Source organism: Bidens hawaiensis, unplaced genomic scaffold, assembly GCF_021521415.1.
Source record: "Bidens hawaiensis isolate Kalapana, Puna unplaced genomic scaffold, B.hawaiensis_p1.1 tig00021345_1, whole genome shotgun sequence".
Classification (NCBI taxonomy): Eukaryota; Viridiplantae; Streptophyta; class Magnoliopsida; order Asterales; family Asteraceae; genus Bidens; species Bidens hawaiensis.
The window spans coordinates 125,517-138,608 of record NW_027493305.1 but is presented as its reverse complement, the minus strand read 5'-3'; the positions used below and the strand labels follow the sequence as shown (position 1 = coordinate 138,608).

Sequence of the window (13,092 nt, the reverse complement as noted above, 5' to 3'; positions counted from 1 at the left end):
TTGAGGGGATTGAACATTTGAACTGAGATAAGTTATTGAAATCTTAATGTCGTACTCTTTAAGCACGTTAGATGTGATCCATAACCTCCTTAAGAACTTTACATTACCAAACTATATATTAAAGCTAGTTGTTGCAAAAAGGAATTAGTAGACCAATCGATCTATATGAACCTTATGTTTTACACAATGTCAAAATATAAAAGAAGAGGTCATCTTATTCCTTTATATACGGTGTCATAAATTTTCTAGCACACCATAATTTTCCGGTCTCCGTATGTCTATCAAGAGTTGTGTTTTTAACAGGTCGGGTGATTGAAAATTATTTTGTTAGATCAAGTCAGGATACTAAAATTATTTTGGATTTTCAAGTATAGTTTAATTTAGTGTCTCCGACTTTTTGAAGCTAACTTCACTAGTTTTTTTCTAGAAACAATTGTTTGCTACGACCTTAAACCCTTGTTTCTTAATCTAATTTAACGAGGGAAATGAATTGAAAAGAATTAGAAGGAAGACATGAAAATCGTATTCCACGGTTTTCCAATGAAAGAATTGAGAGAAAATGAGTGAAAAGAAAGGAAAGTTGATGCTTATTTTCTTCCTTCCAAATAAATAGATATGTTCTTAGCATGTTATGGATCAATGTTACCTGCTCATAGTGCACAAAATTAGGATTTCAATAAGTTATTGAGAATGCAATCCAAGTCTCTGGATTGAATTTTATTTTTGTTTTAGTAGATTAGGTGGAATAAGTTTAGTGTGCAAAATCCAATATAATAAATACGAGTTAGTTAAGCTTGGTGCAAGACTTCAACCACTATAACGAATAGCATTTGTTTGGAAGCATGGTTTAATGCCGATGGGTCAAAGGACAAGTCACATCAAATATTATCATTTCCGGCTATTAATTATACATATATTTTATTGTACTCTTTTAGAGTTCTAATTATTATATTAACTGTTTATTGAAAAAGAAAACCATGAATCGATTCATTCATTCATGATCTCATGTATGCATTACCATTAACATTGGGTCTCATAGTTTTTGGTATGCGAAGATGCGTTGTTAGGCATTTTATTTTAACTTTTTATTGAGGCTGAACATAAAAATGTGCTCGAGAGATAGTTATCTGTACACTGATAAGGCATGCATGGATTTTCGAGAAGAGAAGAGCCATGGTGCCCCCCCCGGACCGGCTGGATCCCACGAGTGAATCGAAAGTTAGATCGATATTGGATCTCTCGAATCGCCCCATCTATCCACCTTAGGAGAAGTTTGGTTTCAAACCCCTATTCGAACACGAAGAATACACCACGCTGCCTAATATGAATTTATAACACTCTCTTTCAAACATGAAAAAATTATTATATATCAGTATTATACTCTCAATATTGTTGGCTCGCTTATTCAAGACCGATATTAAGTAATTAGTGGACTTCGACAACTTAAATAATAATGGAACCCGTTAGTTGGGCTCTATTAAATCTTCTCAATTCTCTTCATATCTTCATCCCAACAAACGATATAAGTTCGTGATCGAACACCGTAGATCTATGGGATGGACGGGAATCCGGGAGAGAAACCATTCTATTAACTAGAAATTAGGCGTACACATGTGTGTGTGTGATGTTTGATGGACTTGCGAATCACGGAAGAACAAGAAAATATTGTTTAGGTTGTGGTTTTTGGAGTTTGTGTAGATAGCACTTTTGTTTTGATAACGTGAAAAAAAAACTCAGAAATTGATTCCTTTATTCATTATCTCATACTTGTATTGCGTTATATAGCGATACAATTGAAAATTTTTAAACCCGCTAATCTTAGGCTAGGCCTAAATTTGTGCAATTATTAAATTATATAATGATACATTTGTATGTATTAATGAAATCACTTTTTTTATTCGAATGGCTATGGAATTACTTCTGACTTGGAGTTTTTTTTAACGGCAAAGTATCTCACGTATAAATTTATCTTTTTCAAGACTATGTTCATGGTTGACTCCTTGCTCCATGTCGAGTTCAAACCCGGGATTATGTCCAAATTCATCTCTTCACCCATATATGATATATCCATAAAAACTAACTCAAATGAAAATCAAACATGCGTCTTCCGGGGAGCAAACCAACTATCCACTAGACAAAATTCATAGCACAGTTCTGGTTTGGTGTTAACCATTCACAATTGTTTATAAAAATCATTTACATGTGCCTTTTAACTTCATTAATTAGTTCGAGTCTCTTAAATGAACCGTAAAGTGTTGATTTAGATAATAGACAAACTCAAAAAAATGAAGAATATTTAAGCATTATCCTTTTTGTCAAAAATAATTAGCAACCCCACCTTCTCTATCAAACCCATTATAATAATATATCAGCTCACCTGATTTTGCTAACACCACCTTCATGCATTAACCTCATACTCCTACATATATATACCAGCCTTAATCCCAATCTTCTTCATCAACATTCAAACACCATCCAATAACACCCTTGTTGAAGCTTCCGTCAATGGCAGCCAACAAGAACACCATCTTTTCCCTTATAACTTTCAGTTGCATTTTCTTGGGACTAGCACATCTTAACATGGTTAATGCACTAAGTCCTAATTACTATGATCAAACATGCCCCAATGCCGAATCAACCATTACAGGTGTTGTCAAGAAAGCCATGTCGAATGATCCAACGGTTCCGGCTGCACTTCTTAGAATGCATTTCCATGACTGCTTCATCAGGGTGACTATTCTTCTTCTTTCACTTAAATTTCTTATGTGAAAGAATAATTGTTGTAGGGTCAACTCAATTAGTTTATCTTGAATTATGTATAGGGGTGTGACGGTTCGGTGTTGCTGAATTCAACCGGGAAGAACAAAGCTGAGAAAGATGGACCTCCAAACATATCTTTGCATGCATTCTATGTGATTGATAATGCCAAGAAAGCAGTTGAGGCTTTATGTCCTAAAACTGTCTCTTGTGCTGATATCTTAGCATTAGCAGCAAGGGACGCGGTCGCTTTGGTAAGTAAATCATCTTCTTAAAGTTTTAGAACTTTTATGTGTATAAATGTTTAGAAAGAATCGGTTTCTTACTTGATTTGAATCTAGTCTGGAGGGCCAACATGGGACGTGCCGAAAGGAAGAAAAGATGGAAGAGTTTCTAAAGCAACCGAAACACGACAATTACCGGCTCCAACTTTCAATATTTCCCAATTGCAACAAAGTTTTGCTCAAAGAGGTCTTTCCATGGAAGATTTAGTTGCACTTTCAGGTATTTTCTTGTAGTAATTAATATCTTTTGAGGTAAAGGTTATTAATTATCGGCCAATATGTAGGAGGACATACGCTCGGGTTCGCTCATTGCTCATCCTTCCAGAACAGGATACACAACTTTAGTTCAAAGCGAAGCGTCGACCCGACGTTGCAATCATCATTTGCAGCCAGTTTACAAAGTGTATGCCCCGCAAAGAACACTGTGAAAAACGCCGGTGCAAATCTTGATTCGACTCCCACAACTTTTGACAACAGATATTATAAGTTACTTCTTCAAGGCAAGAGTATATTCTCTTCTGATCAGTCGTTGGTCACATCGGCAAATACCAAAGCATTGGTCTCAAAGTTTGCTAGCTCACAACAAGAGTTCCAGAAAGCATTTGTGAAATCCATGATCAAGATGAGTAGCATCAGTGGTGGTGGTCAAGAGATTATGCTCGACTGTAGAGCGGTAAACTAAACCAAACTGGTCGAAAAGGAAGGCGGCCGACCCTAATGTGTTCGTGTTTGAATTAATTTGTATATTGTTACTGTCGATTTAATTGAATTTCAGTGGAGTTTCAAGGATCCCTGATCCAGAAGCTTAGTAATGTTTTTTATTGTATTTTGGGTCTTAATAATGGTTATTGAATGATTAAATATTTTACAAACTTTGCATGTGACTTTGCATATTATGCTAAATTTAAATTTATTGTTGAATATAGTCCGTTTATTAATCCATGTTTTTGCGCCTACAAAATTTTGTATTTCGTGTTAAGTTTAATGGGCTATAACATTTTATTTGTTTTTGTATTATGTTTGGGTCAAAACATTTGTAATGGGCTGATTGTTAACTCAAAGCCCATGTATTCGTAGAGTCATCGGTTAATGAACGTTGGTAGTTAAAAGACCTCAAGTAGTTACCGGTATATGATCGCGTTGTTTCCATTATTCATTGTGTTGCTTATCCTCTATAAAAACAATGTCGAAGTGTTGGGGAATTTCTGAATAAAACTGATATATTGGATTTCTGAGAGTCGTGATCACACTTTCATATCAATATTTAGAGCAAGATTCGAGTATGATATTGGGTGAGTTTAATGAACCAGAAGATTACTAACAAGTACAACTAGCCCTGTCGGTTTTTATTCTCAAAAGATCTTACCAATAGATTAAACTCAGAGTTCTCGTCAAAATCATCCCGTAAACATCCCTGTATCTATGAAACCTAGATATAAAACCATTTGAGATTGATGAGATTTAGACCTTTGATAGATGAGAGGATGATTCAACCTAGAGATGTTCAAAACGGTTTGGGACTAGGAACCGGAACCGGTTCCTAACCGGTTCCTATATTCAAAACCCCCTTTTAAACCGGTTCCAGGCTCGAACCGGTTAGGGAACCGAACCGGTTCTCCCACCCTCGGACCCCTAACCTATCTAACCGGTTCTTACCGGTTCCTACACTGTAACCGGTTCCAACCGGTTACAGTGTAAAATTTTTTATTTTTTTTTCGTTTTTCGTTTGCGATTTGGATTCTAAACTACGATTCGTATTTGTATAGCATGAAAAATAAACAAAACAATTAACATAAAATTCATTTTATTTACTTTAAGAAGTTCAAAAAAAAAGGTTACATGTTTTAAAATCTTCAAAAACAAACTAACAAAACATTAAACTTATAAATATAAAGTTGTGACATATTATTTCTAGAAAAGCCTTCTTGTTCGTCGTAATTATTGAGCGGCGACTTCTTCCTCGGAATTACTTGTAGAAATGTCTTCTTGTTCGTCGTGCACTCGAACATCAAGTGGTGTTTCATCTTCGAGAGTTGTTACGTGTTGAATACGATCGATTGAGTCCAAGTGATCCTTTAAGCAAATGCACATCTCCACCGACTCCGAATTTAGTCTTGTTCTTCTCACCGATATTACCCTGCCACTAAGAGAAAAAGCGGATTCCGAAGCTACCGTAGAAGCTTGGACGGTTAGTAAATCACGGGCCATGGTGGCAAGAATCGGAAACTCGGTTTCCTTTACCTTCCACCAAGCCAAAACATCAAAAGTGCCATATTCCTCTTCGGATAAACCGGTAGAGTAATCATTTGCACTGTACCTTCCTAGTTCGCTTGAAGGGGTGTTACCCCTTTGTTTTTTAGCCGTTACGTTGCGAACGGTGTTCATAAGGCTAATAATGGGATCTCGTACTCTAGTAGCACTTGAACTTGATGAAGACCCCCCGGCATAGGCATGTGTATGTTTGACCCATATTTATTTAAATAAAAGTCATACATAAATTTAAAATTCAAGTTAAAATAATTTTTTGCCTCTGTTGAAAAGTTTGGGTCAATTTCATGCATATCTAAGGCTGAAAAAATTTCGTCTATCACACATTCAACCCCCGTAACATTTAACATTGGGTTTAAAGCGGCGGCGCAAGTAAAAACCGGTGGCAATTCAAGAAAGTATTTTTTTAATTTAAACTTCATTGGTAATATGATGTTTGAAAACATTGGACTTGTATTTTCAAATTCTTTAAGATTGTTAACCATTAAAAATAACTCCGAAAGAACCAAGGGACTTGTCGGATAATACGTTCCCGATAGTTTCGTAGTTGATGTTTTAAAAACTTCAAGAAAAGTCGATAAGTCATTGATAATTTCTCATTTCTCATTTGAAAAGGGGATTGCCAAATCATTCTCGGCAAGACTAGAATGAAACATTTGTAAAGTTTCTCTTTGTTCCAAAGCACTTTGAAACATTGTGCAAGTGGAATTCCATCGATGAGGTACATCCCAATTAGCTCCCAAAGCTTTTCTTCCCGTATCTTTACAAAATTTTCTATAATCCATTTGTCTTTTTTTACTTTTCTTAAAAACTTCATGTAGCATTAGTCTAAAATCGTTTATAACCGATGTAACCTCATCCGAAGCAAGTCCGTCTTGCACGATTAAATTAATGATATGTGCAACACACCTTGAGTGAAAAAATACACCATTGCAAATCGGCGTATATTTTAATTTTAATTTATCAACCGCCGATGTATTATTCGACGCGTTATCAAATGCCATTGAAAATATTTTATTTTCTAGTTTATAAGTTTTTATAACATAATCTAAAATTTCAAACAAATTATCTCCCGTATGTGGATACTCAAAGAGTTCGAAAGCAATGGTGCGTTTCATCATTTCCCACGATGACGGGTCTACCCAATGAGCGGTGACACAAAGATAAGATTCGGGTAGACCGTGTGGAGCCGACCAAACATCACTAGTTAAGTTTATTCCCGTATTTATATTTTCAAAATATGCAATTAGTACCTCTTTGGCCTTCTTCCACAATTTTAAACAATAACGTTTAAGAGTATGACGACTTACGTGAGTGTATTGTGGTTGAAGCGTATCTCGAATCATGGAGGTTAAGCGAGGGTTGTCGAAGTGGCTAAACGGCAAAGCTTCTTGAATCACAAACTTCGCCATACGATCTTGAACTCGATCAATTTGGTATGTAAATATTCCGCCTTCACTATCCATTTGCGTTTGTTGCGAATCGACGTTCTTTTTCAACGCCTTGCAATACGGTTTTTCGATGTGTTTCTTCAAATTTGAATTCGAAAGTGGGTTTAAATAAACCCCACAAAACTTGCACCGAGCCTTCAATGAATGGTCACTCAATTCAACCAAATCCCAATTGCACCAAATCTCTTGATTACGATTATGAGGTACAATACGAACGAAACTTGGTTCGGCGTTGGAACCTTGACCAACCGATGATTGTGAGGCAGCCATAACAACAAATATGAATATAGAAGAAGAGAAAACAAGAGATTAGAGAACTCAAAACGTTGTAATAGCGTTTTTTTGTATTTTTTTGCGTTCGGGTTTGCGTTTTGAGTGTTGTGATGAACCCATGACTCCAAATACCTATTTATACTAGTAGTGGGGTGCTTGGGGGAGCCAAAAAACGGCTATTTTTGACCCCAACGGTCAAAAAACGGCCAAAAAAACGATTTCCAACGGCTTAATCGATCCAACGGCTAGAACCGGTTCCTAACCGGTTCCGGATGGAACCGGTTAGGAACCGGTTCCGGTTCGGTTCCGGTTCCTACCCGCCCCCACTCAGAAACGCAAGAACCGGTCACGGATCATCGGGTTGAATCAGATAGGGTCCGGTTCCTACCAAAAACGAGTAGGAACCGGTTCGGTTCCGGTTCGGGTCCACCGGTTCGGTTCCAGGAACCGGTTTTTTTGATCAACTCTAATTCAACCTATGTAGATTCCTATTTTCTCCCAAGTAGGCTGGGCCATATCAAAATGTTGACGTGGTGAGTTGCACCATCCTCCATCATCGTTGGTTTGAGTGAAATTGGGTGAGCAGAAATTGGTAGCGGCGATTGTTGAAATTTTTGGTCCCTATCGCTTGCTTTTCATTAGTCAGATGCCAAGTATTATGTAGATGTTATAATCAAATGACTTTATTTGGGTTTCCGCCACGTATCATGCTAGTGTGTTTATAAAAATTAAAATAGAAATTTGATACCAGTGAAGTAATCGTATAAAATGCATATATATGTTCTTTTTTGAAAATGCGTGAATATTAATGAGAGTTAAACTGTTTTAGTTTGAGTCCTATAATTTTATTTTAATAAACTATGTTTACAATTTTATTTTACTAAACTATGTTTACTTTGTAATTTAGCCTTAGAGGTTAACATTTGTTTTTTTCTTTCCACATAGATTTTTGTTGCTATTCATATATTTATATATTTAAGTTATTGACTTTTTTTATGACGGTAAATATGATCATTTTTGCTGACAAGTTTATTTTTTATAGATGTCGCGCGTTAAAACGAAGTTGTATTCGTAGATAGAGTATCTTTTTTGTATCGTAAACGTATAGAGTGCAGTGTCGCATCGATACCGGAATGAGCCGAACGATATCGACCAAGTTGTTTGATATTAGATGATTGTTTTGTGTCGAACTGAAAATTGTTACGATGTGTTTATATATCCGCCTTTTAATATCCGGGTCCATTGCCAAGCTCCCCACAGGCCACAGGGCACGTCTTAGACAATTTTTTATGTCATGTTGAAAATCCGCCTTTTGATATTCAGGTATGTTGCCAAGCTCCTCACACAACGCTCGTGGTTGAAAGAAAAGAAAAAAAAAACATGTATAATCATTAAAAATATAAAATGATCGATAAGCATGTAGCAAATGTGGTGACAAAAACATTTATTTTCCGATAAGCAATAGCTTTTTATTATTTATTTATTTACATTAAACTCTTGTATCATCCACCGGCGCCCACCAATGTGCGTCACCTATTTGCATGGGCCCTCCGGGTTTGTCGGTGGCTTTATGTGGCGGTGAGATCTGACAGACATAAACAGATCTAATGTAGTGGATAAACTCAAATGTTGTGATTTTCATTTTATAATTTTATATTCCACAAAATATTAATAAAAAATATTTTGTATTAAAAACCGGTAAATGTTGAGATGACGTAAAGCCGTCCAAACCGCTCGTTTAAAAGTTGCTTGGAAAATACTAGCTTTTATTTTGTTCGATTGTAAACGAGCCGCTCTGCTCGGTTCGGTTTGTAAATGAGCAAAAGTTTGCTCGTTCGGTTTGGCTCGAATATTCAGTTTATTTTATAAATAATTATATATGAACAAATATATAAATATATAGACAACAGACATAAAATATATGTATACAATTTTTAAACCCTTTTAATGTTTTCCTATGTCGTAAATTAATTCTATAGTTTCAATTTGTATTATTTACTATAAGTTTGTTTACATGTTCATTATATCTCATTTCAAACTTCATTCTCATAAATTTTTACAACTTATTAGTATGTTTGTCTAAAAACTACTAATTTGTTTATAAAATATATTACTTTTACAAAATATATTATTTACAGCCTTCAAACTTGTTTCTTATTTAAACTTTTAGACTAAAAAAATAAATAATGCTCGAATATCGCTTGATGTTCGATCGAAAAATGTTCGACTCGATTTTCGTTCAGTTCGATTTTCAACCATTCGGTTCGGTTGTAAACGAGCCAAGCAGCGACCAAGTATTCGCTCGGCTCGTGAACAACCCTAAGATGATGTAACTCATATATAAATGCAAAAGGTATCAGATCCACTCACCTATCCTTAGAGCATCTCTAATGGTGCGTATATCACATAGTTCGAAAATAAAGAAGTCAGAAGACTAGAAAGAGAACCACATAGAAGAGAGAGAAGAAATTGTCATTAAATGTGGACGGTTATATTAGAGTGCCCGTAGTGGGCGACAAATCAAGGAAAACTGGGGCGATTTTTGTAGTGAACATCACCCCCCCCCCTGCGGCGACAATAGGGGGCAATGAGGGGAGCGTTATTCGTCGTCTGCTTTAGTTTGTAATGTATTATTATTTTATTCTTGTGTGTGTGTGTGTGATATATTTATATTTATATTAGGCTACAACACCATTACACATCTAAAACAAAAACCCACTCTTTGCTGACTGGGCGTCACATGACGCAAATCGCTCCTCCTTCACTACACATAGGCTAAGGGAGAAGACAGGAGAAAGACGAAGACAGAAGATGTGATGATGGCTGACATTGAAGAGGTGGACTACACCTCCGTTGGAGATGTTCTTAGAATTTGGATCAGTAGACTATTTTTTTTGTTACCGTGTTCATTATCGTTGTTAAATCAATGAACTTTAAGTTTTGGTGTCCTCTATAAAATTGTTGTTTCGTTGAATTTAAAATACTGATAGAAGATTAGAGTTATCATTAATCATGTTTTACACTTACACAGTAGGAATCACCAATTTACATATAAACATTTTATTTATATCATGTTTTACACAATAGGAATCACCAGTTTACATATAAACATTTTATTTATATATAACCATAACAATACATAAAAACATAAACAATACATTACAATCCAATAACCTTATTATATATTGTGTTGTAATAATAATACTAACAAAACTATTTTGTCACAAACAATATAATAAAACCTTGCATCATAAAAAAAAAGGAGCAATAGTATAAAAAGGGTAAAAAAGCCACCAGATCTCGACCGGCGGGCTGCTTCCACCAAAAAGAGTAAGCACGCCGCTGCCGTCAATAAAACCTTAACTCCGATCAACTTAAAACTGCAGAGGGCTTGAGAACGTCTGACCAAATCCCCAGTTCGCCGGAACAATATCGGTAAAAGTTTTGGTCACACCATCGGTAGTGGTCACCATGAACGACAATGACTGACCATTAAGGTATGAATTCGACTGCCAATTGGCACCCCAATTTCTTGACATTGCCACCCACCCAGTTTTTGACCCCTTCACCTTCACTGATTGAATGGATCCAGCACCGGCAATGTTGTGTATAAGAACTAGCTCAAAGTAGTCTCTGCCGTTAATGGTGAACCTAACCCCGCCGTGTTTTTTACAAGGTACTCTAAAAACCAGAAAAAAATAATCATGATAAGATATATGAAATTATAATAAGTATTGTTGTTTTAAATTTAAATACATATAGATTAATTGTCTGGCCATAGTGGAACAACGTGGCTCTCTAAATTAAAGAGTGCGATGGCCTAAACGCAAAAAGAAAGTCGTCGCTTAAAAAAAGCAAAAAACCGATTTCATATTTTTAAGTTTTATTTGAAAATTAGATTGTTTTGTATTTAAAAGCTAAATATGTGGCTTTTTAACCCTACCAATTTTAGAAACTCAATAATCTAATAATAGGATTCCTTGTTAAAAATGTTGGATTAAATTAAACCGTCAAAATAGAACCATCTTGACCAGTCCAACCAGCCCAGCCAACTTGATCGGTTCGATTTTGATTCTCATCAAAACCGGCCCGTAAACATCCCTGAATCTATGAAACCTAGATATGGACCCATTTGAGATTGATAAGATTTAGACCTTTGATAGATGATGGGGATGATTCCACCTCTGTAGATTCCTATCTTCTCCCAAGCAGGCTGTGCCATATCAAAATGTTGACGTGGCGGGTTGCACCATCCTCCATCATCGCTGGGTTGAGCGAAATTGGGTGGGCAGAAATTGGTAGCGGTGATTGTGATTGACGTTCCTCTGATGCACCACCGTGGGTCTGCCTTGTAGTCGCAGATGAGTTTATAGCATTGGCCGCAAGCAGCACCGTCGTTGAAGAGAGCAGTACTCAATGCAGCAGTTCTTGTACCATAACCCGTTGAGTATAAGTTACCGTACCCGCAAGCACCACCTACACAAATAGGCACACATTAATAACATAGTTGGCTAAACGTATTCTCTCCATTGTATTTTTATCATACCGTTGTGTTATAAAGATTATATTTTGAGGGTTTCCCCTAGTATGAAAGGGAAGTAACATTTATAATTCTAATTCTAATTCTAATTCTAATTCAACAAGTTAGATGGAAAAGTGTAACAAGAAAAGAAAATAATTAGAATAATAAAAAAAAAGAAGTAGAAGAAAAGTGTAAAATCTATTGTAGTAATAAGGAATACGAATAAAATATTTCCAATATTTTTTTATATAGCCTTTTCTTTTATTTGTTTTGAACGGCACTTATAATAGTATTTAATAAAATATTTTCTACGACAACACATATATCTCAAATGTTGAATCCCGACAATTTTAACCGTCCATTTCAAACCGCCAATATTGTTAGAAAGTCTGAAACAACATATAACAAATTTTAAATAATACCTACTACCTAGCAACTTTTATTTATCACCTACTGAATTTGAATCGTTAACTTTATCTAACTCTTTAATATCCTTAGTAAGATTTATAACACGAAATCATGGGACCTAAGTTCGAGCTTAATCCAACTTAAAATCCAGTCACCTTGTTTCACTTTACACCGTCAAAATGGCTAAACACTATGAAGAGTTGGATAACATCACTCATGCATTAGTGTCCTTCTCACACTTATCATAATTCTAAAATCTATCATTTAATTGTTATCAAACTATTACGGCCGCGGGACTAGAGGGGGTCAAGAGGGCCCATTGACTCTTTTACCACGGGAATTTGTTAGCTTTTTATATAAAAAATGAGATTTTTCTGTATAAAAACATAATCTGGACACTCTAGATGTAGTCATTAAAGAAGATAGCCTTATAATGACCATTCAATGAATACATATTGGTTTCGCCAATGCAAATTAATATTCACATATAACTCAAACCACAATTAGTGAAATCGAAAAGAGAAAACATATGTACCCATTGTCCCTGAAGCATCGCCGCCGCCATAGAAGGTGGCATGAGCACGAATCCATCCGGAAGCAGTAAACGAATGGACTCGAAGAAGAATAGAGCAAAGGGTTAGCAAAAGAAAGCCAATCTTCGCCATTTTTGCTAGCTAGCTCTCAAAACCAGACCAATATTAAGTGAAGAAAATGATACAGAAAGATAGGAACAAGAGAGGTGATTAAATAGTAACCAATCCAACAATGTCACATGTAACTCTGCAAGTAGGGAATAGAAATAAATACTTATTTAATTCTTTAATATTTGTATATTTGATAATTAATGAAATTAAATAGAATTATCTATGCACATAACCAATAAATTCTTGGATTCTGATACAATTATTCACACGTTCTGGCTCAACATACAACGTACCCACATGTCTTCACCCTACAGAAGATCCTTTAATCTCAATGGCCCAAACCTCACCAAATTGCCTCACTCCTTTTTTTTACCATTTGACAACTTAAAAGGTGTAATTGCAAACACCATAATATTTTACCTAGAGAATGCTTGAACCTTAGCTCGGAACCTTTGGATACCAATCAGGTGCCTTACTAGTTATCA

General features: G+C 35.7%; 2 protein-coding genes across 2 annotated transcripts; one reads left to right on the top strand and one right to left on the bottom strand.

The window, feature by feature from the left end:
• Positions 1–2,277: 2,277 nt before the first annotated feature.
• On the top strand, positions 2,278–3,742 carry LOC143563220 (peroxidase 64-like). Its single transcript, XM_077050812.1, has 4 exons — positions 2,278–2,730; positions 2,823–3,011; positions 3,099–3,261; positions 3,326–3,742. Exons 1-4 carry the CDS (start codon positions 2,506–2,508, stop codon positions 3,721–3,723), a joined length of 975 nt encoding a protein of 324 aa, XP_076906927.1. The 5' UTR covers positions 2,278–2,505; the 3' UTR covers positions 3,724–3,742.
• A 6,404-nt stretch (positions 3,743–10,146) lies between these two features.
• Positions 10,147–12,751, bottom strand: LOC143563217 (expansin-A1-like). The gene is made up of 3 exons (XM_077050811.1): positions 12,499–12,751; positions 11,188–11,509; positions 10,147–10,714 (listed from the first exon to the last, which is right to left on the bottom strand). Exons 1-3 carry the CDS (start codon positions 12,626–12,628, stop codon positions 10,408–10,410), a joined length of 759 nt encoding a protein of 252 aa, XP_076906926.1. The 5' UTR covers positions 12,629–12,751; the 3' UTR covers positions 10,147–10,407.
• Positions 12,752–13,092: the final 341 nt, after the last annotated feature.